At 38.3% G+C, this 12,634-nt stretch overlaps 1 protein-coding gene across 1 annotated transcript in view; it reads left to right on the top strand.

Moving 5' to 3' along the window:
- Positions 1-12,634, top strand: part of slc6a11b (solute carrier family 6 member 11b) — a 41,420-nt gene that overhangs the window by 20,678 nt on the left and 8,108 nt on the right. Inside the window, exons 8-11 of the mRNA XM_054785897.1 lie at positions 4,625-4,728; positions 4,859-4,983; positions 5,526-5,638; positions 6,456-6,593. Coding sequence (XP_054641872.1) covers positions 4,625-4,728; positions 4,859-4,983; positions 5,526-5,638; positions 6,456-6,593 — 480 coding nt within the window. The remainder of the gene's footprint in view (positions 1-4,624; positions 4,729-4,858; positions 4,984-5,525; positions 5,639-6,455; positions 6,594-12,634) is intronic.

The following is a 12,634-nucleotide window of genomic DNA, read 5'->3' as shown; positions in this document are numbered from 1 at the left end:
AAGCTTTGCAGTCACAATTATTTAGGACAACAAGCTCTACCACAAATGTACAAGGAAGACTGACAGACAGTTACTCTGCCTGATGGAGTTGACAGGTTGGTGTTCCTGGCACAAAATAAGACATGCTTGTGTCTTCTAAAGATGTTTACCTAAAAAATACTACTGTTCAATTGAAAGTATTTTTGAGTTGCTGACATTTAAAAATTTCCTCTTAAACCGGGCACTTCTTCATATTTTGTTCTTTTGCTGTTAGCTGAGGATTTGAGCATAGCTAAAGGTTTGTTATATTAAAAAAAAATGATAATATTTGGCTTTTTCTGTATTCATTTCAAAAAGAGAATGGCCCACTTTATTTTAGAGGCTATTTTTTAGATAAGATTTTTGTGCATCTTGCATGAAGCTTTAAAATTTCTAAAACCATCCTCATGTTAAGTATTTATTTTAATAAAACAACCTGACACGCATATTTGGCTTTGATTTTGTTTGAACTCACTTTGCTTAAACAATATCGCGATATATATCGTATATCGATATTCAACCTAAATATATCGGGATAGAAGTTTTAGTCCATATCGCCCAGTCTTAATTTTTAGCTTTGTTCTCGCATATACATGTTTTAAGTTTAGTTTTTCCCTGAGATTATACTTCTCCTCTCTTGTTGAAAAGGATTGTTTTATTATTGACATTTTTGGGTAGCGGGTTATCGTTTGCTTTATGCATAATTTTATCTGTTTGAAAATTTACTAGATCAACAAATTTTAATATTTTTGATTTTAGAAATAGAGGATTTGTATGTTCTTTATACACGTCGTTATGGATTATCTTAACTGATTTTTTTTGAAGATTACTTTTATAATTATTACCCCATATCGCCACACAATAAGTTAGATATGGTAAGACCAGAGAACAGTAGGGAGTATGGTGTAATTTTTGATGGTCAAAATTTGCTTTGTTCAATAATGAGGTTTTTGTCGCCACCTTATGTTGTATGTATTTAATATGAGATTTCCAATTCATGTTTTCATCTATTATGAGCCCCAGAAATGTATTTTCATTCACCCTTTCAACACCGCTGATTTGTATTTGCACGTACATTAGTACGAAAACAAAGGGAAATGTTGAAAAATGCACTCACAGTAAGGCTGCAACTAACGATTATTTTAATTGTTGACTAGTCAGCAATTATTTTTTTGATTAGTTGACTAGTAACGATTGCTTATATGATTTGCTGTATAAACTGCGAAAATATAAAATTTATTAATGTTGAATTCTATTTTGCGGAAATTCTCTGGAACCATTTGGCGATAAACAAGGCACGACTGTAATTACCGCCTGTAATGCCGCTTCTCGCTCCTCACCTACCATTTTTTCTTTCTACTTCTTGCCCTCACCCGTCTTCTTATAAATAAAAGACTCAGTGGAGGTCTATCAATCAAAATTTTATTAAGCGTCAATAACAAATCTCGACAAATTCTTATTATCAACGCAGATTAATCGTTGCAGCCCTATTTCGCAATCTGTGCAGTAGTTTTTTTGTTTTGTCGTGGTAACTAACAAAACAACAAAGAGCATTATATCAAAACTCATGACAACCTTCGATTTTCACATCGTGGACATGTTTCCACAGACTCAACACAATACGTTAAAGGTTTCCCTACTGCGCGGCCATCAGCCCACGGTGCACTAAAAGGGAACATCAATGAACATTAGGGAAGAAAGGGCTGTTCTTCCACAGGAACAGGCCTGTGTTTGTGGGGTCACGGAAGTTACCGTGGTTACTCCCAGGAGGGAGTGAAGATTGTGCGTTTGTTAATTGTTTTGCGGCGGTGAAATGAGATTAGTGGCTGAATGGTGATGTGAGAGAGTTTTCAAAGAGCTATGCTGCATGCGGTTTGAATCCGCTAGCACCCCATGCTACCTTGTGGGTTCAGAGGTCCTATGCTACAAGTGCAGACTGCTTTCCTGTGGCCTTTCTTAATACCATGCTGTTCATTGAAGATATCAGGAAAATATGGCTTATTATTGCACTCTCAAAATGTTTAGTGTCCTTTTCTCCATTTGATTTGATTTGATTAGTTTTTGTTATAATTATGCAGTAACGTACATATGTATTTCTGCTAAGCTACACATTAATGTCACACTGAATTCACATCAATATTTTGGCTAATTTTTCAAATAGCTGAGCATACACACAAACGACCTGAGCATTCCTTGGACGTCTGTGAGTGCCATCAGAGGTTCACACTTGTAGTATCGCACCTGTCCAAAACCTGAGAACTGTCTTAATGTTGCTAGAAATGTAAATGGAGCCACAAAACTAAGTTTCGTTGTATACTGTGTGCAATGACAATAAACATCAATCTAAGTCTTAACCTTCAGTCCAATTAATATTAAATAATAAATAAATATTGAAAACCCCCTGAAATAATGACACATCTCTTCCAAGCACAGATAAGTAAATAGAAATATTTGTCACATGGATGCAATGAAAATTCTGTTTTAGCTTGGAAAAGTAAACAATACCATACTCAAAATGTCATAAAGGTAATCGTACAACATTTCAGATTGAGCATAGTGTTTTCAGCAGTCCAGACGCTGGTCAAGTTTTGCAGCCTTCTTGAAATTAATTAACAATTAAGACGTTCCAAACTTAGGCATTCAAACACCGGCCCTAGCTAGCCGGCGCGTTAGCATTCTTGTCTTCAACCATGGCAAGTTATGGCCACGACACACGGAAGGTGACAAACAATTGCGATTGGCGAAACTCATCGCCAACGCATAGAAAACCCTCCACACGGGAGGCGATGAGCGGCTAATGAAGTAGGCGTTTCCTCCAAGATTCAGATAATTAATTGGATGAGATAGTTCCACGGCTTCTTTTGTCTGGGGGGGACAAAAAAGAAAGCTACATTGTGAAATACGCCTTGCTGACCTTTTGTGGCCGGCGACACCGGTGAGTGACTAGGTCACATCTAGAACGGATTACGAGTCTCCCACGGTTTTGATTGGCTGTCAGATGTGGAGGGAAATTGGGGGTATATATTGGGAGTAAGTAGTTCAGAGGAAAAGCGGCCGGTGTTGATAGACTACTCTTGCTAGTTACCGGATCTTGCTCGTATTGAAGATGAACTGACATAAATTACTGTAAACTTACCTGATGTGTTTACTCTGGCGCCAACAAATTCCCATGACGCTGCTTTGTTCTTTATATGACTATACATATATATTTTTTTTAAATGTCAAATAGCTCTGAGAAATCTGACACAGATTTTTTTTTTTTTCCTCCATGTTTACCTGCGAGAGCATACTGATTAGCATCTTATCCGCTCATTGGTCGATCAGTGAAACTCCCGCTGATTGGTCCTCCTTATTGTTCACATCCCTATAGTTTCTCATTTCATTTTCTATTTATTTTCTTTTTTGCCATTTATTTTATTAATTATGTTAATTAATTGTCCTTATTTCCTTTCTGTTTTGCAGCAGCCTGTTCTGTCGCTATTTCATTCTGGAAATGTAGCTGAAAGTGATGCCACATTTGCTGTATTTGTTTACTTTTCTCTAAACAAAAATTTAAAATAAAAAAAAATCTCAACCAAAAAAAAACCACCCTCCTTCCGGTCCCTTCAGCATCACTCAGGCAAACCCGGCATAACACTTCCTGTATTCGTCTGGACATCAAAATAAAAGCATGCCTGTACCGCATTCACAGTTAAGCCACTCATTTAGTTCACACTTTTCACTCAGAAAACTGTCTCAGTGTTCGTCATTGTGTCGTTACCGCTTATTTTCAGCTGTGACTCACGGAGTTGTATTGCAGAATGGTACAGAATACATTTTTATTTACAGTTCAGGTTGGATTTTATTTTGTTGCGCTGTAAGGATTTGCTGTGCGCAGAGAACACAAGATCAGTGTGTGATTGCATGCAGTATAGAGTGAACGTTACTTGCCATGATTATATGCTTGAGGCTAGTGGCCTGTTGTCTCTAAAACAAGTCCTTCACATGCTTATCACTTGATTCAAATAGCCTTTGGTGTCTAGGTATGTGCGTCTGCCCTTCATCGTTGCCCTCCCTCCCCTCGCATATGTGGCTTCCTATACTACATTTTAGCATGACTAGTCAGACATTTTCTCTAGAAGCTGTCCAGGTTGGATTGGTTTGTCTCCTTGCATGCAAGTTTTATTAAATTGTACCTTTAAATATTCTCAAATAACATGGATTGTCTCGCATTTGGAGCCAAGAACAAAAACGTATGGCTACATCACTGATATCATTGAAAAACTGTACAAAGAAACAATCTTGCAATTAGAGCATGTTACTTTGTAGAAACAACATACTGTGTATTAGGTTTATATACATTTCTATTTTTTTTATATACAGTACATCAACAGTCACAGGGGGATTGAATGGGAAACTTCATTGTAGCAAGGACAAAAACTGAATATTTGTGTAGATCTAGAATTATTTTTAGCATCACTTAATTTTTCACTGAATATTCCCTGAAACTTAGTGACAATATTTTCACATGTATGAAGGGGTAGGCATCTACGAAGGTGTGAAGATCTTCTACCTTCTCTATCAAGTACCCATGTGTTTGTAAGTTATGATGTCTGCATTACTCCAGGTATGGGTGGATGCAGGAACCCAGATCTTCTTCTCCTACGCCATCTGCTTGGGCTGCCTCACTGCTCTTGGTAGTTATAACGCCTACAACAACAACTGCTATAGGTAAAATTGACCTGACCATCTGTAAACTTCTATGTACTTCATTATGAACATAAAGTACAGGCAGTCTGTGTTGATTGTACTTTAACTTGCGACTCTTAACATTTTAATACTTTCGTGGCTTCCACCTCAGGGACTGCATCATGCTGTGCTGTCTGAACAGTGGCACCAGCTTTGTGGCAGGTTTCGCTATTTTCTCAGTGCTGGGATTCATGGCCTACGAACAGAATGTTCCCATCGAGGCCGTGGCAGAATCTGGTGAGTGAGGAACAGAAGTCGCCGCAACCTGCGCCTCATTAGCATGTGGGCGTCTCACAATCATATTATAGAGCAGAGAAAGTCTATGAATCTTTGTTCCCCTCATCCATCATCATGTGAATACGCATTATGTAACTTCACACTCGCGCAGCCTCTCAGACCACCACTTTATGATTTATTCAAGTTGCTATGAATGATTTAGTGGGAATGACAGCGTGAGAGATTTAAAATGCTTGTCCCCGAGCACAGCGAGGACGGAACTTAATGCATTTCTGTGAGTAGGGCAGCCCCTGATAATGGGGCTGCCCGACGCATCTTATTTTGAACCAGTTAGTCTTGTTTCAAAGCTCAGCATCCAGAAACATAATCAGTCACCTTGTGTTCATGTTTTGGACCATTTATCTCTGCTGTGGTGCTACACGCTCAATGCATCAGTTTTCTCCAGAAAACAAAAAACAAAAGAAAAATGACTGATGTGTACAAAAAAGTGTGGTACAGACAACTCTTAATGGAAATATTGTAATAGTGATATCTGTTTCAAGGTCCTGGTCTTGCATTCATCGCCTACCCAAAAGCTGTCACCATGATGCCTCTGTCTCCACTTTGGGCCTGTCTCTTCTTCATGATGCTCATCTTTCTTGGACTGGACAGCCAGGTAAGATCAGACATCTTAACCCACACATTTATTTTAATAACCTGAGTAAACATGTAATTATATTTAACTTGTATATACTGTAATTACAAGAGGTGTCATGAGATGAAAACGTGACGATATTTCTCGTTTAGAGAAAGCTGTCTCATGCGAACAGGCAATGTAGACGTCTACCAGACTGTGAACTATGGCATCGCTCCTGTGAATTATAATGCACGTTATATGGAAGTGGCAATGCACAAGGCAGGATTGAAACCACATATGCCACTTGCGTCACTTGCTACTCGAGGAATGCATTTTTTCATTTGAGTGCAACAGCTGCGGCGGCGTTAATGTCCAAACAGAAGCTGTAGTAATTCTACATTTGATCAAACTTAAGATTTGTCATATCAAAACACAATTGCTGCATATGACTTCTATCAAAACATGTGGTAGTAGCATCCATTTCACAACTTCCTGGTAATGCACTCTAAGCATCATGGGAACTATAGTTCTTTTATTGTAACCATAAAGATAATAATCTGCAAACCATTTTACATGTGTCTTTACATAACTACACATCAACATAAATGACTAGTAGTAGCAGCTGTTTTAATTTATGGAAAACTGTTAAAATATCGTGCTTAGGTTATGCATGCAAAGTTATAATACATTTCAAAATGTACCTGCATTGTGTTGTGAAAAAAATCTTGTGCAGGTTCATGGCCGAGACCAGGTTTCTTGGTCTCAAAAAAGTTGGTGACCACTGCTCTACAATTAGAGCATTTACAGTATTTCCAATTTGTGACCCACGCATCATTGTTGACTGTGTATTTCCCAGTTTGTGTGTGTGGAAAGCTTAGTGACGGCCGTGGTGGACATGTACCCAGAAACCTTCAGGAGAGGCTACCGTAGAGAACTGCTGATTCTCGGCATGTCTATCGCCTCTTTCCTCATAGGACTCATCATGTGTACAGAGGTGAGACTCAGTGGAGTATATGAATGTTTTACATGTACGTTTGAATGCAATATAACCATATTCACTTTGTGTTCCATTCATTCCATGAAGACATTTCGTCATCATCCAGTGTTGCCACAGTTACTAAGAAAAAGTAATCCGATTACTGACTACTGATTACTGAACTAAAAAGTAACTTAGTTACTTTACAGATTACTTTATTTAGAAAGTAACTAAATTACATTACTAGTTACTTTTTCAGTTACTTACAGCTGCTGCCTGCAACACTACCCTTCACCACAGAAGGACAACAGGTCTTATTAACACTATTTTTATTGGTGCAACATCAGCAATGTATATATAATGTTGAACTTAAATAAAAAATCAAAAATGAATGATTTTATTTAAGAAAAAGTCTCACTTGCCATCAGCTTGCCATCGGACATCTGTTTTATGAAAATGTAAAAAAAAATATAGGCTCCAGCATGCCCCCACGACCCTAATGAGGATGAAGTGGTATAGAAAATGGATGGATGGAATATATAAATGTAATAATAATATGTCTACCAATCCAGTGGAGCGTCACTCCCATATAACTTCTGTTGTTCGACGTCCAAATATCAACAGTAGTTGACACAAACTCGACGTCATTCATCGCAGTCTTGATATTACGTTCCATTTTAGCATACTCATGCTCCAGATAGGATGAAAATGATGTTCTGTGCGGAAGCTCAGCTGTGACAGTAGTGGGGATCGTCTGTATAATGGCACGAAACGACGGTGTGTCAACCGTGTTCAGCGGCAACATTTCCTCCACGATGTACCGCGCAACCAACCTCTTCAACTCCCCTCCACTTACTGATTTTCCACCGAAGTCCAGTTTCTGTTGTTTGAGTGGCGTCGGACCTGTTGCACTCGTAGCTCTCCTTTTTGCTCCATCAGTAGGAACTTTCGCCGTGAGCTTGACTGTGCCGTGCTGCGAGTCCAAATGTTTCTTCAAATTTGATGTTGTGTTATTGAAGGCAGATAACAGTTTGTCTCCAGGACAGAGCGTACAACGAACCGTAATATTCCTATCTTTGTTGGACACTAAGTCGAAGTAGTGACTGTATTTCCACCTAGCAAAAGCCGAGCTCCCTCCTGCTACCATTGTTGTTGACACACCTCACTCGCCACCGTCACAGCAGCAATGATGGCTTTCTATTTGTTGAAAAACAGTAACGCAAAGTGGCTTTGGATAAGTAACTTCAATCAGGTTACTTGTTTTGAAATAGTAACGCTTGAAATTACTCGTTACTGAAAAAAGTGGTTATGCAAGAGTAACACGTTCCTTTGTAACGCGTTACCAACATCACTGTCATCATCATCATCCCCATGTATTGTATATCACACATCCTTTATTCATGTATATTCCGGGTGTCTTAATCAGTAAAAAAAAAAAAAAAAAAAACAACTACAGTGAAACCTGTCTAAAGGGAAACGGAAAAGTGGCCGCTATGGGCAAGTGGCCGTTATAGACAGATTGGCGGCCATTTTGAATTTGTGCATGTCTGTGATTAGAAGCTTGTGTTTGTAGATACATATAATTATACTGTTACATGTTGACCAGTAGAGGGCACTGTGGGACTGCGGATAAAAGTTGTAAAGAACTACAGTACTAGGTTAATAAACCGCTGTTAATAAAGCGATTAAATTGCATCGGCGACGTGAGTCTCTCCTTCCCCACAACAAAGTGCATTACAGTATTGACCAGTGCACATTGTCTCACACCAGTAAATAAACGGTGTCACTGTCTGCAACAAGCTCCAAAGAAGACGGCTTTTTTTTAATGTGGAACAACTGACAGTTTGTGTGGATCTTGTGAATGATTGTGACTGAGCTAGGACTCAGTAATTAAAGTCTACACACGACGGCTTCATTGCTTAAAAAAAGAATTTTTTTTGTACATGAAGCTTCTGTTGAGTCGGCATTTTGGCCACTATATGCAGTCAGATATTGACCAAGGGATACAAAATGGTTGGCCGCTGGCCGTGTTAGACAGGTGATCGCTATACACAGGGTCCACAACACATAAATTTTCTGCGGGGGATTTTTCAGTGGCCGCTATAGGCAGGTGGCCGTTCTATACAGGTGGCCGCTAAGACAGGTTTGACTGTATAAAATTCAAGCACAAGCACATATAGCAGATTGCATGACACTTTTACAGATAAAATAAGACATAATTTTCACTGGACTGTTTAATTATGAGCTTAAACTAGTGTGCGTGTATCAAATACTGTATATCGTCTGGCACCCCGGGCAGTTTAACTCAGTGCGGCCCGCGAGTCAAAAAGTATAGTATAATGTCTTTGCTGCTTCAATGTTGGTATAATATTGACTTAATTTATTGTTTTACCAACATGACTGGTTGGAAGAAGTCTGGCGTAGCGCATCAAAAACAGGGCACTCTGCACACTGTGAATCCGGAGGTTAGTGGTGCATCCTTTGCGCAATCCTCTTGTTTTGCACATTTTCAGCCAAAGTAGCGAGGGCCGTCGCACACTGCCCATGATTGAAATGGATGAACAGAAACGCTTCCTGATGCTTCTTCTTCGTTGGTGTTATGCCACCATCTTTGCCGATCAGCAAGTTGTTTGATCACCAAACGTTGGCATTGAAATTTTTAAAATGATTCCAGGAGAATTGGAACGTTAGTCCCAGTTCCCGTCGATGCTGGATGCCCAACCCTAGGCACGAGTATACTTTTCTGCCTCATTGTTTGTGTAAGCAATCTTTTTTATGACACCCTTATTTTGTTACCACAGTAAGCAGGATTTAGTGCAAAGCGCTGTTATTATGAAGGCTGGAAGTGTGTTGTGTGGGTTGAGAAGGTCTCTTATTTACACCGAACTTCCATGACTTCAGCGGAAACTGAACTGAAACTGAAACCCTCAGTTACATTGGCATGAGACAGACATCATTCATTGTTTGATTTTGTGATTCTTACTGCTTAGAGGAAGACCGACGTAGCGCATTAAAGACAGAGCACTCTACTACATGAATTTACACCATGAATCTGGAGGCGTTTAATCATGTTGGTTGTGCGCCCTCCTTTGCATGATATCATTGTGTTGCAAATGTTGCACTGAGCCGACCGCTCTTTTTTTAAATGAAGTTAAGTCAAACTTAATAGCTGCTTCTTTTTTGCTGGTGCTTGCCGGCTTCTTCTTCGTCTGTGTTTGAAGCTATTTCTTCTGGTTGGCTAACAGGGCATCGAAAATAGGAATTTTTTTTTTTTTTTTTTTTTTTTAAAGCACGATCTGGGGAAAATGGGAATGTTGTTCCCGGTTCCTATCAATGCTCGAGACTCGATGTCCAACCCTTATGTAAGCAAAACAGAGTGTATCATATGGTTGTCTGCAATAAAGCTATATACAGTTTGTGGAACAGCATCCAGCTCGGTCGTGCTTTTAAAACCTTCTTGCTGTTGTTCCTTATATCATCCAAGAAACCCTCTAAACCAACTAAAAGCTTCTCGTTTCTATAAGCGCTTGCACTTCAACCATTATCTACTGTGCAGGGTCCATAAGGGCCATTATACATACTGTAACTCTCTGCACTGTGCTAAAGTAATCTTTGTAATAAACAGCCCTTTTTGTACAATTTTAAGATCATCTTACTCATTTCCAGTGACATGTCACTAGTATATTAAAATGTTCACTATTTACTCATCTGCCACTTTTAACTGCTCTCCAGATATTTTGATTGTACACTGCCATCAAAAGTACCACAAGAAGCATACCACATGAGTGCGTTTAGAAAAGGTCCCTTGGGAAGTTCGATATTCAATATTGGGCTTAAATACTGGGTTATTTTCTGTTTACGAGAACACCACAGGTCTGATGTAATACCTGCTCTTGGATTCATAGGAGATTTTTATTCATGAAGGCGCTTTTAGTGGAATAGAGGAGCTGTCCTGAGTGAATGCAGGATGTGTTACCATTACTGGTACTGTACACTTTTAACAGCCTTTTTCAACAGATTCAAACTAAACACTTACTGTAGCTCTTTTGAAATATTAAATTTCTGAAAAGAAAGATACGTTTTTGCTGCCAACAGCCCCTGGGGGGGACACAGTATTTGCATCTGAGGGGTTGCTACGATATGCAGTGGGTACCCACACATTTGCAATAAAAAAATTTTAGTCAAAATTTATTTTTTAAATTGATTATATATTAGGAATGTTAAAATTAGCGCGTTAACGGCAGTAACTAATTTATTTCATTAATTATGTTAACATCTTTTGCGTCATTAATGCATGCGCATCATGTCGAGCCACATCTCTCTGTTATGATGGCAGACGGAAACACAATCGCGTCCCCACAGAGTTACAGAGTATGCCGCTCTTTTAATAACGTCATTCTGACCTGAATACATCAACAACAGTGCAATTCCAACACCATATATGCTATCTCCAACTCACAAACATGTCTCTAGTCAGCTCGTCCTAAGAATGACACTTCCTCTTTGTCACTCGACAGCAAGGTGCATTCACTGACACTCCAAAAGTCACATCTTTATTATGCGTGTGTGTGTGGTGTAAATAAACAGATCTAGAAAAAAAGTAAGAGGATATTGTTATCTCTCACTAACATAACTCTTCCTGCGGAAGTACAATTTGCTGCATTTAAGTATGCTTGAAAATCCCGTAAAATACATCTACACTCAAAACGTGAATTCAGCTTAAGTTATGCGGTGTCTTTGAACGCAACTCTTCATGGTTCTATTAAAGAGACTATCCTTGTGCAAATAGATTTTCAGACGTGTAGTGTCCTTTAGCTTGATTTAAATGTTCAGTTCATTTGGAGCTGTTAATACATACAAATATACAGTATACAATTGTGTCCTGTCATTTGTCCTTCTGTTCATAAAATACAGCAAAAATGGGCATATTTCACACAGTGGCAAATGGTGATAATCATGATTAATTAATTTGAAAACAGATTAATTTGATTAAAATTGTTAATCATTTGACAGTCGTATTTATTTCATTTCTCCAAAAATAGGCTGTTTTCAGCAGAATTTTTGCAAATTTGTGAATTTTTGGTTTGAAAAAATTAAAAGCATTTTTTCCACAGAAAACATTCACCCTAATTTATACATATGTGTTAATATAGGTAAAATGTACAGCATGCATGTACCACTGTTAAAGTCCACAATTTTGTATTAAAATTATTTTTATGTCTTTATGCTTCACTGATAATGTTTTTTTGTCAAGCGTTGATTCCGCACTTTGTTTGGTGGTTTTTGAATGCACCATAGTTGCTGTGAGACGCAAAAGTGAAACTTACAGTATATATAACTTACACTGTGTTCATTGATCATTTTACATCATTAGATTATATCATTATTAGTCGTGAGTACCGATACATTTTATACTTTCAATGAGTTTAATAAGTGTGTGAGGCATATTTAGGGATTAAACCTGGATTGTGTCACAAGTGAACAATGGCAGTTGAAGATAGAAGGGGAGGGTTCTGCAGCTGAATCTAATCAGATAGATAGATAGATAGATAGATAGAGAGATAGATACTTTAAGTATAAGAGAAATTCACATTTCTAGCAGCTCTGCAAAAATGTCATAATGAACTTAATCATAAAAAAAATAAAAATAAAAATAACCAAGGCAAGACAGGAGAGCTAAGAAAAGGAAAATAAGAAAAGAATAGGAATAAAATAAGAATAGGAATAAATAAATAAATAAATATGGAACAGATCAATTCAAATTTGTAGTGCAATAATACATAATAAGGTAAAAAGTCCAGTCTTGTGTGTGGTTTTTATCACTCCCCCTCTGTTGTGTTGAAAAGCTGCATGGCGTGGGGAAGGAATGATGTCAACGTCAGGCTTGCAGGAGGGATTCCATAATAGACATTTCTGTTTGCGCCTCAATTACTATTGGATTTTCTCCATTCGTTAGTAGGCCGTGAAAAGCGGGGATCTAATGTAGTTGTCCCTTTTTTTTTTTTTAACTAGGAAATTTGGCTCAGTGACAGCATCCCTCAGCATTTACAAGCAATGCT

This window comes from Dunckerocampus dactyliophorus, chromosome 8 (genome assembly GCF_027744805.1).
Source record: "Dunckerocampus dactyliophorus isolate RoL2022-P2 chromosome 8, RoL_Ddac_1.1, whole genome shotgun sequence".
Taxonomy (NCBI): Eukaryota; Metazoa; Chordata; class Actinopteri; order Syngnathiformes; family Syngnathidae; genus Dunckerocampus; species Dunckerocampus dactyliophorus.
Note: the sequence above shows the minus strand (reverse complement) of the source record. Positions and strands in the feature narration are given on the sequence as shown.